At 35.9% G+C, this 13,607-nt stretch overlaps 2 protein-coding genes across 2 annotated transcripts in view; one reads left to right on the plus strand and one right to left on the minus strand.

The window, feature by feature from the left end:
* LOC139430771 (uncharacterized) overlaps positions 1-13,607 on the minus strand; it is a 154,987-nt gene that overhangs the window by 63,225 nt on the left and 78,155 nt on the right. The gene's annotated exons all lie outside the window — the stretch shown is intronic.
* Positions 1-13,607, plus strand: part of LOC111421256 (phospholipid-transporting ATPase ABCA3-like) — a 41,573-nt gene that overhangs the window by 9,615 nt on the left and 18,351 nt on the right. The window contains exons 3-5 of the mRNA XM_071198047.1: positions 5,439-5,679; positions 5,740-6,467; positions 6,526-7,154. Of these exons, the coding sequence (XP_071054148.1) occupies positions 5,439-5,679; positions 5,740-6,467; positions 6,526-7,154 (1,598 nt within the window). The remainder of the gene's footprint in view (positions 1-5,438; positions 5,680-5,739; positions 6,468-6,525; positions 7,155-13,607) is intronic.

Consider the following 13,607-nt stretch of genomic DNA (forward strand, 5'->3'; position numbering starts at 1 on the left):
AAAGAAAGTACATTCATCACTGAAACAAATATGTTTCAAGTATAATCGATTTCGTTCAACCATATTTGTCATTAGCTCACAAAATTCTGTTCTTCTATATCAGGGTCATCTTCGGTTAATTCATGAAGTATTTTTATTTAAAATGGATGATATTTATTCTTCTTTAAGTATTTCCACGTCGTCCAACAACGACGCGGAAATATTTAACACATCACACGTTGATGCGATAGCAGCAGACGACATCATGGGCGCATTAACTACTTCTGTTAATATCTGACGACCATTTTATTTGCGGTCTTCGACGCTTCCAGTTTCCAAAAACTTATTCACAAGTTCTCTTAAATATTTTCGACTAATTGGATGTTCAGGAAATCGTTCCTTAAATAGTCGCTCTGTTTCATGTAGATTTCTGTCAGCACGAGCGAATATTAAAATTGCTTCGATTTTGTGCTCTAAACTCCTTCTAGCCGTTTTGATCTCGCCTTTCTTTGGTTATACTTGGTCGGGTAGAATTCAAAGATAGAAATAAAGGAAAATATTTGCATGCTGCCTTAAATACAAAATTTCAAAGTACCTACAAACTTTAAAATTGTTGTTATGACAATTTTTTCTTAGAAGTTTTAAAAAGAACTTTCTTTTTATCCTTTTCTTGTATTGATTGTTTCATAAAAACATTCTAAAAGAATTGCTGATTTTAACCCTGCTTAACCCGAGCGTAGACCGACCTTTAACTGACCGTCCACCATTTATCTGGCTCATTGTATCTCGACAGGTAGTCAACGAAGATACGTTGGTTTTTCCGGCGAAAGGCCGCATTTTGTTTAATTTTTATGTAAAAAACTAATAAACCGATATTTGATTGTGAGGTATCGTTGAATTCGTATTGTTTTATTCTTTCGAAAGATACCATAATATACTGGGTGTTCCATTTAAAAAAATAAAGCTGATCCATTTTCCGGAAAAACTAAAAGTGATAGCAAAATTTTCCATAAGAAAATATTTGTGCTAATAAAATATAGAAACTGACGTTTTTTTGTTCATATTGATATCTCAATCTGTTCAGAAGTTAAACAGGGGGGGGTTACTTTACGCTAGCACTGTATGTCTTAAATTGTTGAAAAAGCGGATTTTCTCCTTCCAACTCACCCGAGTTTGAGGTTATATCTTTAGTACAATTAGAGCAGATCCATGTTTTAATAGATCCGTCTTCTTTCATGGTGTTGAACTTTCCGACACTCACTTGTACACATTCTAGGTGGTAATTGTGACCACAATTTCCGCGACAAGCGATATAATCAGAATTTCTTTGTATGTTTTTAAAACAAAGCGCACATTCAATCGCCATGTTGAAAACATATATGTTTACTTCGTTTATGAAAAGCTGTATTTTAATCACAAAAATTTCGAAACCTTTATGTGATAACAAACGTTTCGTGTAAACTATTTCACGCCTAACTTCTGACAGAGCAACATATTCTGTTTCCATAGTTAACAGTGTAACTGACGTTTGTTTCTTGCATTTCATTACCTGAATAGGATTTTCGGTCATCAATGTGTTCTACTCAATCCGAGTTAAAACACGCTAAGCAATTAACCAATGTTCTTTTCCGGGATCAGAGCAAAACTTAACGTACTTGCCGAAAATGTAATATCAGGCCGGGTTGCATTCGCCAAGTAAATCAAACCTCCAATCAGTGTTCTGTAAGACCTATTTTTCATTTCTTGTCGTTGTTTGTCTGTCGATGGAACCATTTCTTTGGTTATTTTCATGTTAGATTCTATTGGGATAGACACGGATTTGGCCTGTTCCATGTGAAACTTTTCCAGTACGTACTTCTGCTGAGAAAGATATATCTTCCTAGTGGCGTGATCTCGACGAACGGTAATCCTCAAGATATTGTATAACGTAAATAATAATGCTTACTCGATCATCTTTTTCATCAAATACGTAAACACATGGACTTATTATTATTATCGTTGCTGGGCTGAGGGGAGCGGTCCCTCTCATTACCGCGACCTATAAGATCTATTGTAACTTTAGCCCTCCAAAAGTTTTGGGCAAATGTAGGTCCTTAATGAACCTTAGTATTGCCCCAAGGGCTTTTTCCTTAATGTCAGTAGGTGTCAAAAGAGCTTTACCGAAAATTTTGTGACGGCCTAGGCGAAGCAATTACACAGTATATGTTCAGCCGTTTCTGACTCGTCGTTGCAAAGCCGACAAGTTTGATTTTCAGCTTGTCCAAATTGGAAGCGGTGGTATTTTAGGGGCGCATGACCGGTCAGGTAACCCGAGAGCGTCCTTAATCGATCACCTTTGCTGAGGCAGAAAACCTGTTTGGTTTTTATTTTATATAATTTTTTAATTGTTAATAACACAGTTCATTCTCCTTGTGAATTTTTCCCCCTGTTTGGTTTTGTTTTGCGACGAAGTTATCATACTCTTCGCTTGTCTGTGACATGGGAGTTCTTTCCAGCGTAAGGCTAATACCTTTGAGGCCTCCCAACTGTTGATTATTTGTTTTAGGTGGCTTTTTTGTAGTCCACAACCGGGTTGGGGTCCAATGAAGGGCGTTTTCGCTGCCTCTCTGGCCAGCTTGTCCGCCTTCTCATTCCCCTCAATGTAACTGTGACCTAGAACACACCATAAAGCTACGTCATTGCCCTTAGGGAGTTCTCTCAGGTTGCTGGTACACTCTCTGATCAGTGCGGAGTCACACGTGTTGGCCTGAATTGCCTTTAGGGCGGCCCGACTGTCTGTGAAAATGTTTATGGATACACCCTTCTGTCCCTATTGTAGGTTCGAAACGATGCAAAAGTTTATAGCAACAATTTCTGCTTGAAAAACGGTTATGTCCAAGCTGAGGGGCACTTTAATGTGGCTATTTGGTCCACTGATGCCCATGCCTACTTCTGATCTAACTGTCTTTGAAGCATCGGTGTACCAGGCTGGGGCTCCTCTGTTTAGTAGAGTCCCACCCTTCGTCCGACCTTATACGGCTTGATATTGTATTCTGTCGGTATAAGATCCGTTTTAATTTCAATCAAGTGATTTAGACATGGGTCCTTGAGGATTTCCAGATGTCCTTTGAGGTTGCCCTGCATCAACTAGAGTAAAGAACCTGTTTTCAGTGATAAAGCACTTAAAGCTGCCTCCTTTTGTATATATAAATGGGGTGGTGTGAGACCAAGTAGAGCTTCAAAAGCAGCCGTCGGACAAGATCTCATTGCACCCGTTATATTAAGACATGCTAACCGCTGGATTTGTGCCAGCTGTTGTTGTGCTGTCTAATGATTTGTTTTTGGCCACCAAACCGGTGAGGCATAGGCGACTATGGGTTTGATTATTAGTACGTAGGTCCAATGAGCCATTCCCAATGGTTTGAGATCTCAGTTCCTTCCGAGGAGCCTGCCGCAGATCTGGTTAGTCATAATGCCTTTTTCCTCACCTTGTCTATATGGGAATTTAATTTACTGTCTAGTAATACCCTTAGGTATTTAACTTCTGTTTTGAGGTTAATAGTTCTGGTTTCAATGGAGGGTGCTCTTAATTGTAGCTTCTTTCTCCGAGTGAAAGGGACTATTTCGATTTTGTTTGGATTAATGGCTAGCACTCCATTCTTAAGGTATTGATCAATTACCTTTTCCATCCCTTTGAAGAGAAATGAAGTTATGCTAATTGGTATGTATGCCTTGGGATCGGCGTTTAAACGCCTACCATCTTTAGGTATGAAGACCACCTTTACTTTCTTCCATAGTGTAGGTAGATAGCTAAAGTTGTACTTAAGTATTATCAATTACACGTTATAACGTTATCAATTACGTTCTCTTCGTCTAAAATATTTTCAGATTTCTAGCACTTCCAGTTATACCGGAAGTCGCCACCTACTTTATTTTTTTTAATGGAACACCCTGTATATTTTTACATATTTGGATTTATCTGTTTTGAAGGTTTATAAATAACTTAACTTTTTGCAATTTGATTCGGCCGTTCTCAAGTTATTCATAGAAAAAAATCATAGAACACTCGATTTTTGAGATATCAATTTAGGATTCAGAACATGCTTAAACAACATGATGGAGTATGTTTTGGTGCCAAGAACGGCTGTCTAGATCGTTTGGTCACTTTACTATGACACGTAAACTTTTCGAAATTTGGAAGCACCATAACTTAATTTTTTTAAATGGCACCCCAGTCCCAACACCTCAATTCGAGATGCCAAAGAAGATCTAGGAATCATACTACGAACTTTGTCGCGCTTTTTATGCATAAAAAATAAATTAAGAATTTCTTGATTTGTGTAAATATTACTTTCGTTATTGTTATCGATTTTAACTCTTTTCAGTACTAATATTAAGGGGCATAACAGATAATTATTTGCTCACATGCATCAAGTGACGTAAACAAGTGAGACTTTGACAAGAACTCATTGAGAAGGCTTGTTTTCCATGGCACACTAGGTTAAATATGAATATGTGTGCATTTTTTCAAAAAACCCTAATTATTTCCCAAACTATTAATGTTAGGAATATCCTATTCCTATCGGATATAAAAGATGTAAAATGAGACGCCGAACACGACTAATTGTAAGTAATAAAATATGGGGAGTGCCATTTAAAAAAATGAAGTTATGGTATTTCCAAATTTTGAAAAGTTAACGTGCCATAGTAAAGTGACCAAACGTTCTAGACAGCCGTTCTCAACAACAAAACATACTCCATCATGTTGTTTAAGCATATTCTGAATCTTAAATTGATATCCCAAAAATCGAGTGTTCTCTGATTTTTTGAACAAATGTCTGCTGGAGCAGATTTTTCTAGAAAAATTCGAATAACTCGAGAACGGCCGAATCAAATTGCAAAAAGCAAAGTTATTTATAAACCCTGAAAACAGACAAATCCAAATATGTAAAAATATACAGGATGTTCCATTTAAAAAAATAAAGTAGGTGGCGACTTCCGGTATAACCGGAAGTGCAAGAAAGCTGAAAATATTTTAGACGAAGAGATCGTAATTGATAATACTTAAGTCTGAATTCTCAAATTTTTATTTTCGCCAGAACCCCTGAAACGTCTAATGACCGGTCTCGCTGAGACACCCTGTATATATAATATATAGGGATATTATTACAGAGAGCAGGTCTTCTATACCTTTTTGCAGAAAAATAGGCAGAATTCCATCCCTTCCAGGCGATTTTAAGGGCTTAAAATACACACATGGACTTACTAAATCAGTTTTTGACACTTAGGAACTTATTTAAAATAATTAGGTTTATTTTTATGAGTCTAAACATTCAGGAATTTTTCCATAAACAGTTTATAATGATTTTATCGCCTATATCCGCTACTTTACGTACTCCTGTATAAAATAATACTAGACCTTGATTTAATTTAACAAATTAATTAAAATTTCTCATAATTTTTAATATAATATGTTTTAGCAACTTATGACAATAAATGGTTTAAAATCTTGGGTATATTGGCTAGGATGGTTTCTCAACGCTTGCATTCCATGTCTAATATCTACAGTTATAATATCGATTTTATTAACGAAACGTCTTTTTACTGCTGAATACGCTCCACTTCAATACGTATCATTTCTTCAACTTTCTTTATTGATATTCTTATACTGCGCGGCTACCATTAATTTTATATTTGCTTTGAGCATCTTTTTCAAAGATGGTAATTTAATTTGTTTTTATTGCATCTCTTCATTGATTTATTGTCTTTGTTTGTCTGCAGCAATTTTAGCAATGATTACCGGTATATCAATTTGGTTCCTTGTTTATTTTGTTTACTCCAGTATAGTCGGGAATGTGGATATCATGCCTCTTAAATTAAAATTGTTAGCCTCTTTAATACCCACAATCGGTTTATATAATGGATTTCAAGTGATATCTGTGGCGGAAATTAGAGGATCACCCGTTGGATTTACTGAATACCCCCGAGCAAGTTCCGATGATATGACAATGCAAATGACTTTTATAATGTTGTTGGTAGATGGCATACTTTATTTAACAATTACTATATGTTTCGATAGCGATCATCAAGGAAAATATAAAATCTCTACTTTTCTTTCAAACTGTATAAATTTATTCCGAAGTCGGAATAATCAAGATAATTTGATCAATATGGAATTAGAACCAATAGTTTCTCATGAAAAGGGTCATGAAGTTGTGCTGGAGATAAAAGACATAACAAAAACATATGGCGATATAGTTGCTCTCAACAGATTAAACATGCAGATTTATAAGGATAATTTGACTGTTATTCTCGGTAATAACGGGGCGGGAAAATCTACAATACTATCGATACTGACAGGACTAGAGACGCAAACGAGTGGAAAAGTGACAATGAAATCAATGGAGAATATTAATTTACAAGACAGGCACCTTATATCAGTTTGCCCACAAGAAGATATGTTATTTCCCGAGTTATCCGTTGAAGAACATCTTGAATTTTTCGGAAAGGTAAAAATGAAACTTAATAACATCATAAATTATACAAAAAAATAATATATTACTTTAGTTAAAAGGTTTGCCTGACAAAGAAATAAAAAATAATGTAGAGGTGCTTTTAAAAGAGCTAAATCTTTATGATAAACGAAAAGCAAACGTTTTGGATTTATCAAGTGGAACGAAACGTAAATTATCCATTGGAATAGCTATTCTGGGAAAACCCAAATTTATAATATTAGATGAGCCAACAGCATCTATCGATTCAAATGGTCGAGCAGAGATTTGGGATATAATTTTGAAATATAAAAAAGACAGCATTATTATACTCACCACTCATTTAATGATAGAGGCAGAAGTACTAGCTGATCGTGTTGCCATTCTTGTAGACGGTTCATTACAATGCTATGGCACTCCAGCGTTATTAAAGCAAAAATTAAAAGTTAGTTATCAAATACAACTGTTCTACACAGTTAAGGAACAAAGAAAAGAAATTGAAACGTTCATTAGAAAATATATAGAAGCAAATATAAAACCAGAAATTCAAATAAACTCAAACAAATATATGATGGACTTCAGTACATTAACAGAAGAAGAAGCTAAAATACCAAGCTTTCTGAAACTGTTAGACGATCGGAAGAAAAAATTCTCCATCAACAATTACAAAATCCGTCTCAATATGTTAGAAGCCGTGTACCTCAGGTTGGTATATAATTTTATACACAATTTTGATCTACAATGTAAATAACTAAACTTCTTCGTTCGATTTCTATTACCTTTTGTCTTGCCTCTTTTCATTCTGTACAGCTTAGCAAACCTATCTCGGGATAGTAAATTGTTGAAATGAGATAGTCGAACTCGTGATATCGACGATCGTTTTAATAGTACAGCTTTTCTCAGAAATAAATATCAGGTGAAGTTGTAAATGTTTTGTATATATTTTGTTGGCCGAGGTATAATGATTAATATACATACACTGTTGGACATAATTCACGAGCACACCCTATATAATCTGAACGCGTGAAGATAAATCCATGATATTTGCGGAGCACAAAGGTTTACTGTAGACGAGTTTATTTATCGAGTTTCGAGTTGTTCCATCGCGGCATTGTTGACTGAGCCGCCCTTCCAAGTGGAACATTCCGTCGCTATGGAGACCGAAATGGATGGAAAATACCGGTCGTTTTTAGTGTGGTGTGAGGAACCACATTGTTATCGTACTCTGTGCGCAATGGATGGGCGATCGCGTTACTTAAGCGAGGAATGTTTGAGGGTATGCACATTGAGGGTGTATCGTTCCGTGAAATTGCGCGTCGTCTCGACCGGTCGTTATCGGCAGTGCAACGGGCATGGCAAGAATGGTCTGAGGTAGGACATAGGTACCTTCAGCCGCGGCCGGGAGGGCCCTGCGTGACCCCAGCACACGAGGATCGCGCTCTTGTGCTCAGCGCTTTAGCGTCGTGTGAATCCTCCTCAAGGCAACTTGGAGCTGTTTGGCCACCGGCAGGGGAAGGCACACTCACTACGCGAACTGTACGGCGGCGTTTGGTAGATAGTGCACAGCGCGTGCGTCGTGCGAAACAGCGGATTCCAATAACATCCGAGCACCGCAGCATACGTCACGAGTGGGTCAACGCTAGGCATTAGAGGGTTGCCGAGTAGAGGGACATTTTGTTTTCCGACGAATCAAGATTCGAATTGAGCACCGGTGATGCGCGAATTTTAGTTCGTCGGAGACGTGGTGATCGTCTACTCGAGCAGTGCGTGCAAGAATGCCCTATCCACCGACAACCGAGCATTATGGTTTGGGGTACTATTACACATGGTGGACGCACACGTCTGCTGCGTGTATAGCAGACCATGGCGGGTCAACGATACGTAGATGAGGTGCTACGGTCCGTTGTGCTTCCCTACATTCGGCGGCTCCCAGGTCTGCTATACATGCACGACAACGTACGACAGCACATCGGGCGTGTTGTACAGACCTTTGTGGAAGAGCACCGTATACGAATGCTTCCATGGCTAGCTCGGTTTCCGCATGTGAATCCGATCGAACATGTTTGGGAAATGAGTGGTTGGAGACTTCTACGTTATCCGGCTTCCTCGGCTAACGTTGAGGAGCTATGGAGGCGAGTTGAGGTGGCATGGTTGGCCATCCCTCTTGCTACAATACAGCGACTTATAGACTCCATGCCACGTCGTGTAGCGACGGTACGCGAAGATCACGGGGGATACTCTCGCTATTGATGTTTCTCCTCCCAGCAGAGTTGTGCCGCTCTCCATGTAAGAGTAAGTTACACTACTTTAGTACTACTTCCATACCAAATTTTATTGCACTAGACACACTCGTTCAGATTATACAGGGTGTGCTCGTGAATTATTTCCAACAGTGTATTATACTAACCTACAACTGCTCATCATTTTCTAAATCACCTTTTAAATAATTAAGCTAAAGTCACCGAGGCTCCGTGATTACGATTATATTAACCTGAAACTGGTAATCATATTGTGGCGCCTCGGTCGTAAGTGACCTCGGCTTTATCAGGGAAGATCTTTTCTGTCTCAATGTTCCATGTGAAATATATTTACGAATACTTTTGTTGGGCACTGTATACGATACGCACTCCGTGAAACGTAACAGAGAAATAGAAAATAGATTTGCCAAGCTGTAGACAAGGATAAACAACCTTTTGCCCATCTCTTTTGATTTTTCCTGATTGATTTACTGGGACCTCTATTTCTCAATATCACATCTAGGCTTTGTTCTTTTCGTTTCTGTTTTAGTTTCGATATCGTACGTTAGTACCGGTATTTCCAGAGCTTTATATGTATGTTTACCTTAGCTTCTGTTCTCATATACTTATTTGTCCAGAGTGTGTCTTTCAAGCACCCTACCATTTGTCCTGCTCTCATAGTTTGGCTTCTTGTTTCTTCGACGATATTCTGGTTATTCGTTATCATAATACCCAAATTTTAACCGCATCACATGTCCTATTATTGCATCGTCTATTTGTATCTTATATCGGATTGGTTCTTAACTTATTACGTTTGCAACGATCCTCGTTGTTCGCTATCAGTACCATGTCGTCCGCGTAGCATATTATGTTAACGTTATGTCTGCTCATTCGGTATCCTGCTTGCCTGACTGATGGAATCTCCTGGTCTTGTGTTTATACAGGGTGTTCATTTCAAAACTTTCCACCTCAATTTCTGTAAATCCGGAAGTTTAAAAAGAAAATCGCTGAAATAGGTAAAGAATAAAACCAAGGGGGACAACTTTTTATGCAAAAATTGACTCACTCACTTCAACCCCCCGCCGCCAGAAACCAACCCCTTAAAAATCTTAAATCTAAAGGGGTGTCAAGTGATACCTCATTTTAAAGGTCTTTTAAGGTACTACATGTTAGTATTTATTTTTTTAAATTGATCGATTCGTTTTCGAAATTTTTGCGAAAATCTTTGTTTTGTATTTCCTGCTTTAATTAATATTAAAACCTTTAATCACCTTCTTAAAAGCAAGAATAAGTAATCTTTTATTATTAATTTATAAAATTAAATTACCATGTTCGTTTTTACAACGACCATTAAACCTTTATTATTTCGGAGCAATCCGTAATCTTTGATATTTAGGTTATTTTAACAATGATATACCTACGTTGGCTAGCTTGCCTGGCGTCTGTCAGAGATACTTAGAAAAAACGATTTCTGTTTCATTTTTCTTTTCTTTTAGGTTTATTTGGTTATTACTTAAACAACTTTTAACTGCTTGAAACGTTCTATTTTATTTTCAGTTATTTAATTATGTACAAAAACTTTTTGCAGAGAAAATCAACTTAATAATTGTTCAAAGTGTTGTCCGTTATTAGCTAAACAATGGTATAACCGTTGTTCAAAACTACAGCGCACATTTTCAAAAACTTCCCTTTGAATTCCACGGCAGGCTGCAGTAATTCTCTGACGAAGTTCTTCTAAATTTTGAGGTTGAGGGGTAAATACAACAGACTTTAAATGACCCCATAAAAAAAGTCTAATGGCGTCAAATCTGGCGATCCATCTGTTTGGAAACGTATTATCTAACCACTGTCGTACTGGGAGAACATAGTCTTGTTGAAAATGTAATTCATTCTCATCAAGTAAGGCATTTTCTTCTCTATCCAACTGATTCTCGAGAGCTTCCGTAATTAGTGGATTGATAGTATTTTCTAACATATCCAAGTACACTTCGCCGTTTAAATTTCCATCGATAAACACTGGACCAATCACTTGGTCTCCCAAAATGCCAGCCCATACATTAACTTTTTCAGGATATTGTGTATGCTCTTCTACAGTCAGATGAGGGTTTTCATTACTCCAATATCTGCAGTTATGTTTATTTACAAATCCATTTAAAAAAAAAGTGCATTCACCACTAAAGCAGATATTTTTCACAAAAACGTTGTTATTATTAATAATAGTGGTCACTTCTTCACAAAACTGTATTCTCCTGTCAAAATCGTCTTCAGTTAGCTCTTGATGTATTTTCAATTTATAAGGATGGAATTTGTGAAGTTTTACAACTTTATGAACAGAACCCAAGGATATACCAGTTGCACGAGATACCTGACGCAATGAAGTATTGGGGTTGATACCGAAATGACCCAACACTTCCAGTTGAGCGGTTTCATTCAAAACTCTCGACTCATTATGTTTTATGTTGGCAACGGACCCAGTCTGAGTGAATTTCTTCATGATCTGGATGTCTTTCATTAAAAACTGCGGCAGTTCGTCGAGCACATTCATTTTGGGATCCATACATTAATACAATTTCAATCCTTTCCTGCAAACTGTAAACATTATTGCTGTTTTATTTAAATAACTTTGTTAAGTGTATAACACAAAGTTGTTTAAGTAATAATCAAATAAACTTATGTTTAGAATTGCGCTTTTATTTTATTCTTTTCTCGCACTGTGAGCCTGCCTATAACTCGTTTATAGAAAGAGAAAAATTTCATCTCTTTTTTTCCTTTTTTTTGGCCATTCGAGTCAAGAGTAATTTTCATACAGGTTTAATGTAAAATACTTTCAATAAAATTTAGTTTAATTCATAATTATACGTGTTTAGTTTTCTTAAATATTTCGGATTGCTCCGAAATAATAAAGTCGTTATAAAAACGAACATGGTAATTTAATTTTATAAATTAATAATAAAAGATTACTTATTCTTGCTTTTAAGAAGGTGATTAAAGTTTTTAATATTAATTAAAGCGGGAAATTTCGAAAACGAATCGATCAATTTAAAAAAAATAAATACTAACATGTATCTTAAAAGACCTTTAAAATGAGGTATCACTTGACACCCCTTTCCATTTAAGATTTTTAAGGGGTTGGTTTCTGGCGGCGGGGGGTTGAAGTGAGTGAGTCAATTTTTGCATAAAAAGTTGTCCCCCTTGGTTTTATTCCTTACCTATTTCAGCGATTTTCTTTTTAAACTTCCGGATTTACAGAAATTGAGGTGGAAAGTTTTGAAATGAACATCCTGTATGTATATCCCTACTACTTCTATTACTTGTGCTTGTATCTGTCAAAGGAATTGTATATTTATATAGAAGCCGCATCGCCTATGTTCACCCGTATACCGGTTTGAAGCCAACGCAAGAGCATTTGTTTGCAAACAAAATAAAGAGCATCCTAATTTCATATATAAAATTACAATGACAAATTAATTGTTAAACTAACTACCAATTGAAAAACTATTGCCGGAATAATTTTATAAATTGTAGAATGAATTTTTTTCTATATCTTTGTCAAGTTTTAATAAGATTTTAAAGTATTAAACACAATAAATATAATCTTGTAATCTTTTAAATTAATCAGAGGACCTAGAAACAATATACATACCTGGTAAACGATACAACATATACTATTTTGATTGATAAGTTCTATTTCTAACTAAAAGTAGTGGTATACTAAATGTATAAATATACAGTGTGTCCCCGGATAGGTGAAACGACTCTTATAAAATGTAAATTTTTTTCGATATTAATTGTCATCTTTTGGGGTTCAGCCCTGCTTGGTTAAAGACTAATTTAGAACATATTTTCAAATTTTAAAAGACAAATGTCTGTTGACACTGAAGCGAAAACTTCTTGTGCATTAAAGTGCCTTTTCTCTTTACAGTATGGTAAAATATTACTAAGAAATTTTATTCAGAATGAAAAGTTAGGGCCATATGCAAATTTTCGGAATCATCGGCCTACTTTGATAAAACCTATTTTTGGTTATTTTCGTCAATAGTAAAACAAAAAAATAGTAAACTTTTGATTAAACGCCAACAAGTTTTTAATTCCAATATTTGGAAATTTTTCACTAAATAACGCAATAGTCACATTTATCGGTTTTTCCCCGATTCCATAACACTGAATCACGTAAACTTTTTCCTCTAATGTTAACATTCCATTAAAAAATTAATTTAAATTTAAACTTTAAATTTACTAAATTACAGTTTGACAGATTACTAGTGACAGGAAAGCAATTTTGTTTTATCCATGGCAGTCTTTGTTAGAAATAAAATTGTTTGATATGGATTTTTTCAAAGAAAATTTGCATATGGCCATAGTTTTTCATTCTGAAAACTTCTTAGTAACACTTTCACGTACTGTAAACAGAAAAGATACTTTACCTGCCACAAAAAGAGTTTTTCTTTCACTGTCAAGGCTCACTTGTTTTTTAAAAATTAAAAATATGTTCAAAATTAATCGTTAATCAAGCAGGGCTAAACCTCAAAAAATAAGAATTAATATCGAAAAAAAATTACCTTTTATAAGAGTCGTTTCACCTATCCGGGGACACACTGTATATAAATAAAAATGAAGAAAAACGAATCGAAAGAAGAACGACTTAGAAGATTTATTGATTCGCAAATAGGATTCGTTATTTTATTGTATATCTTATTCTAGGAGCTAAAATAATATTCGGGAGTGTTCGGCGATAATCGGTCGATGGTCCGATCTGTGCACGTTCATTGTTTCAACTGGTTTCGATAAAGGTTGTTAGTAAACAAACCGCGTGTTGCGTTGGCTTCAAGTTTTAATGTTTACAACTGCTTCTATATATACAATTTCTTTGGTATCTGTTCTTCTGTTATTTCCATATATATACTATCTCCTATATCGCTGA

This window comes from Onthophagus taurus, chromosome 7, assembly GCF_036711975.1.
Source record: "Onthophagus taurus isolate NC chromosome 7, IU_Otau_3.0, whole genome shotgun sequence".
In the NCBI taxonomy this organism is placed as follows: domain Eukaryota; kingdom Metazoa; phylum Arthropoda; class Insecta; order Coleoptera; family Scarabaeidae; genus Onthophagus; species Onthophagus taurus.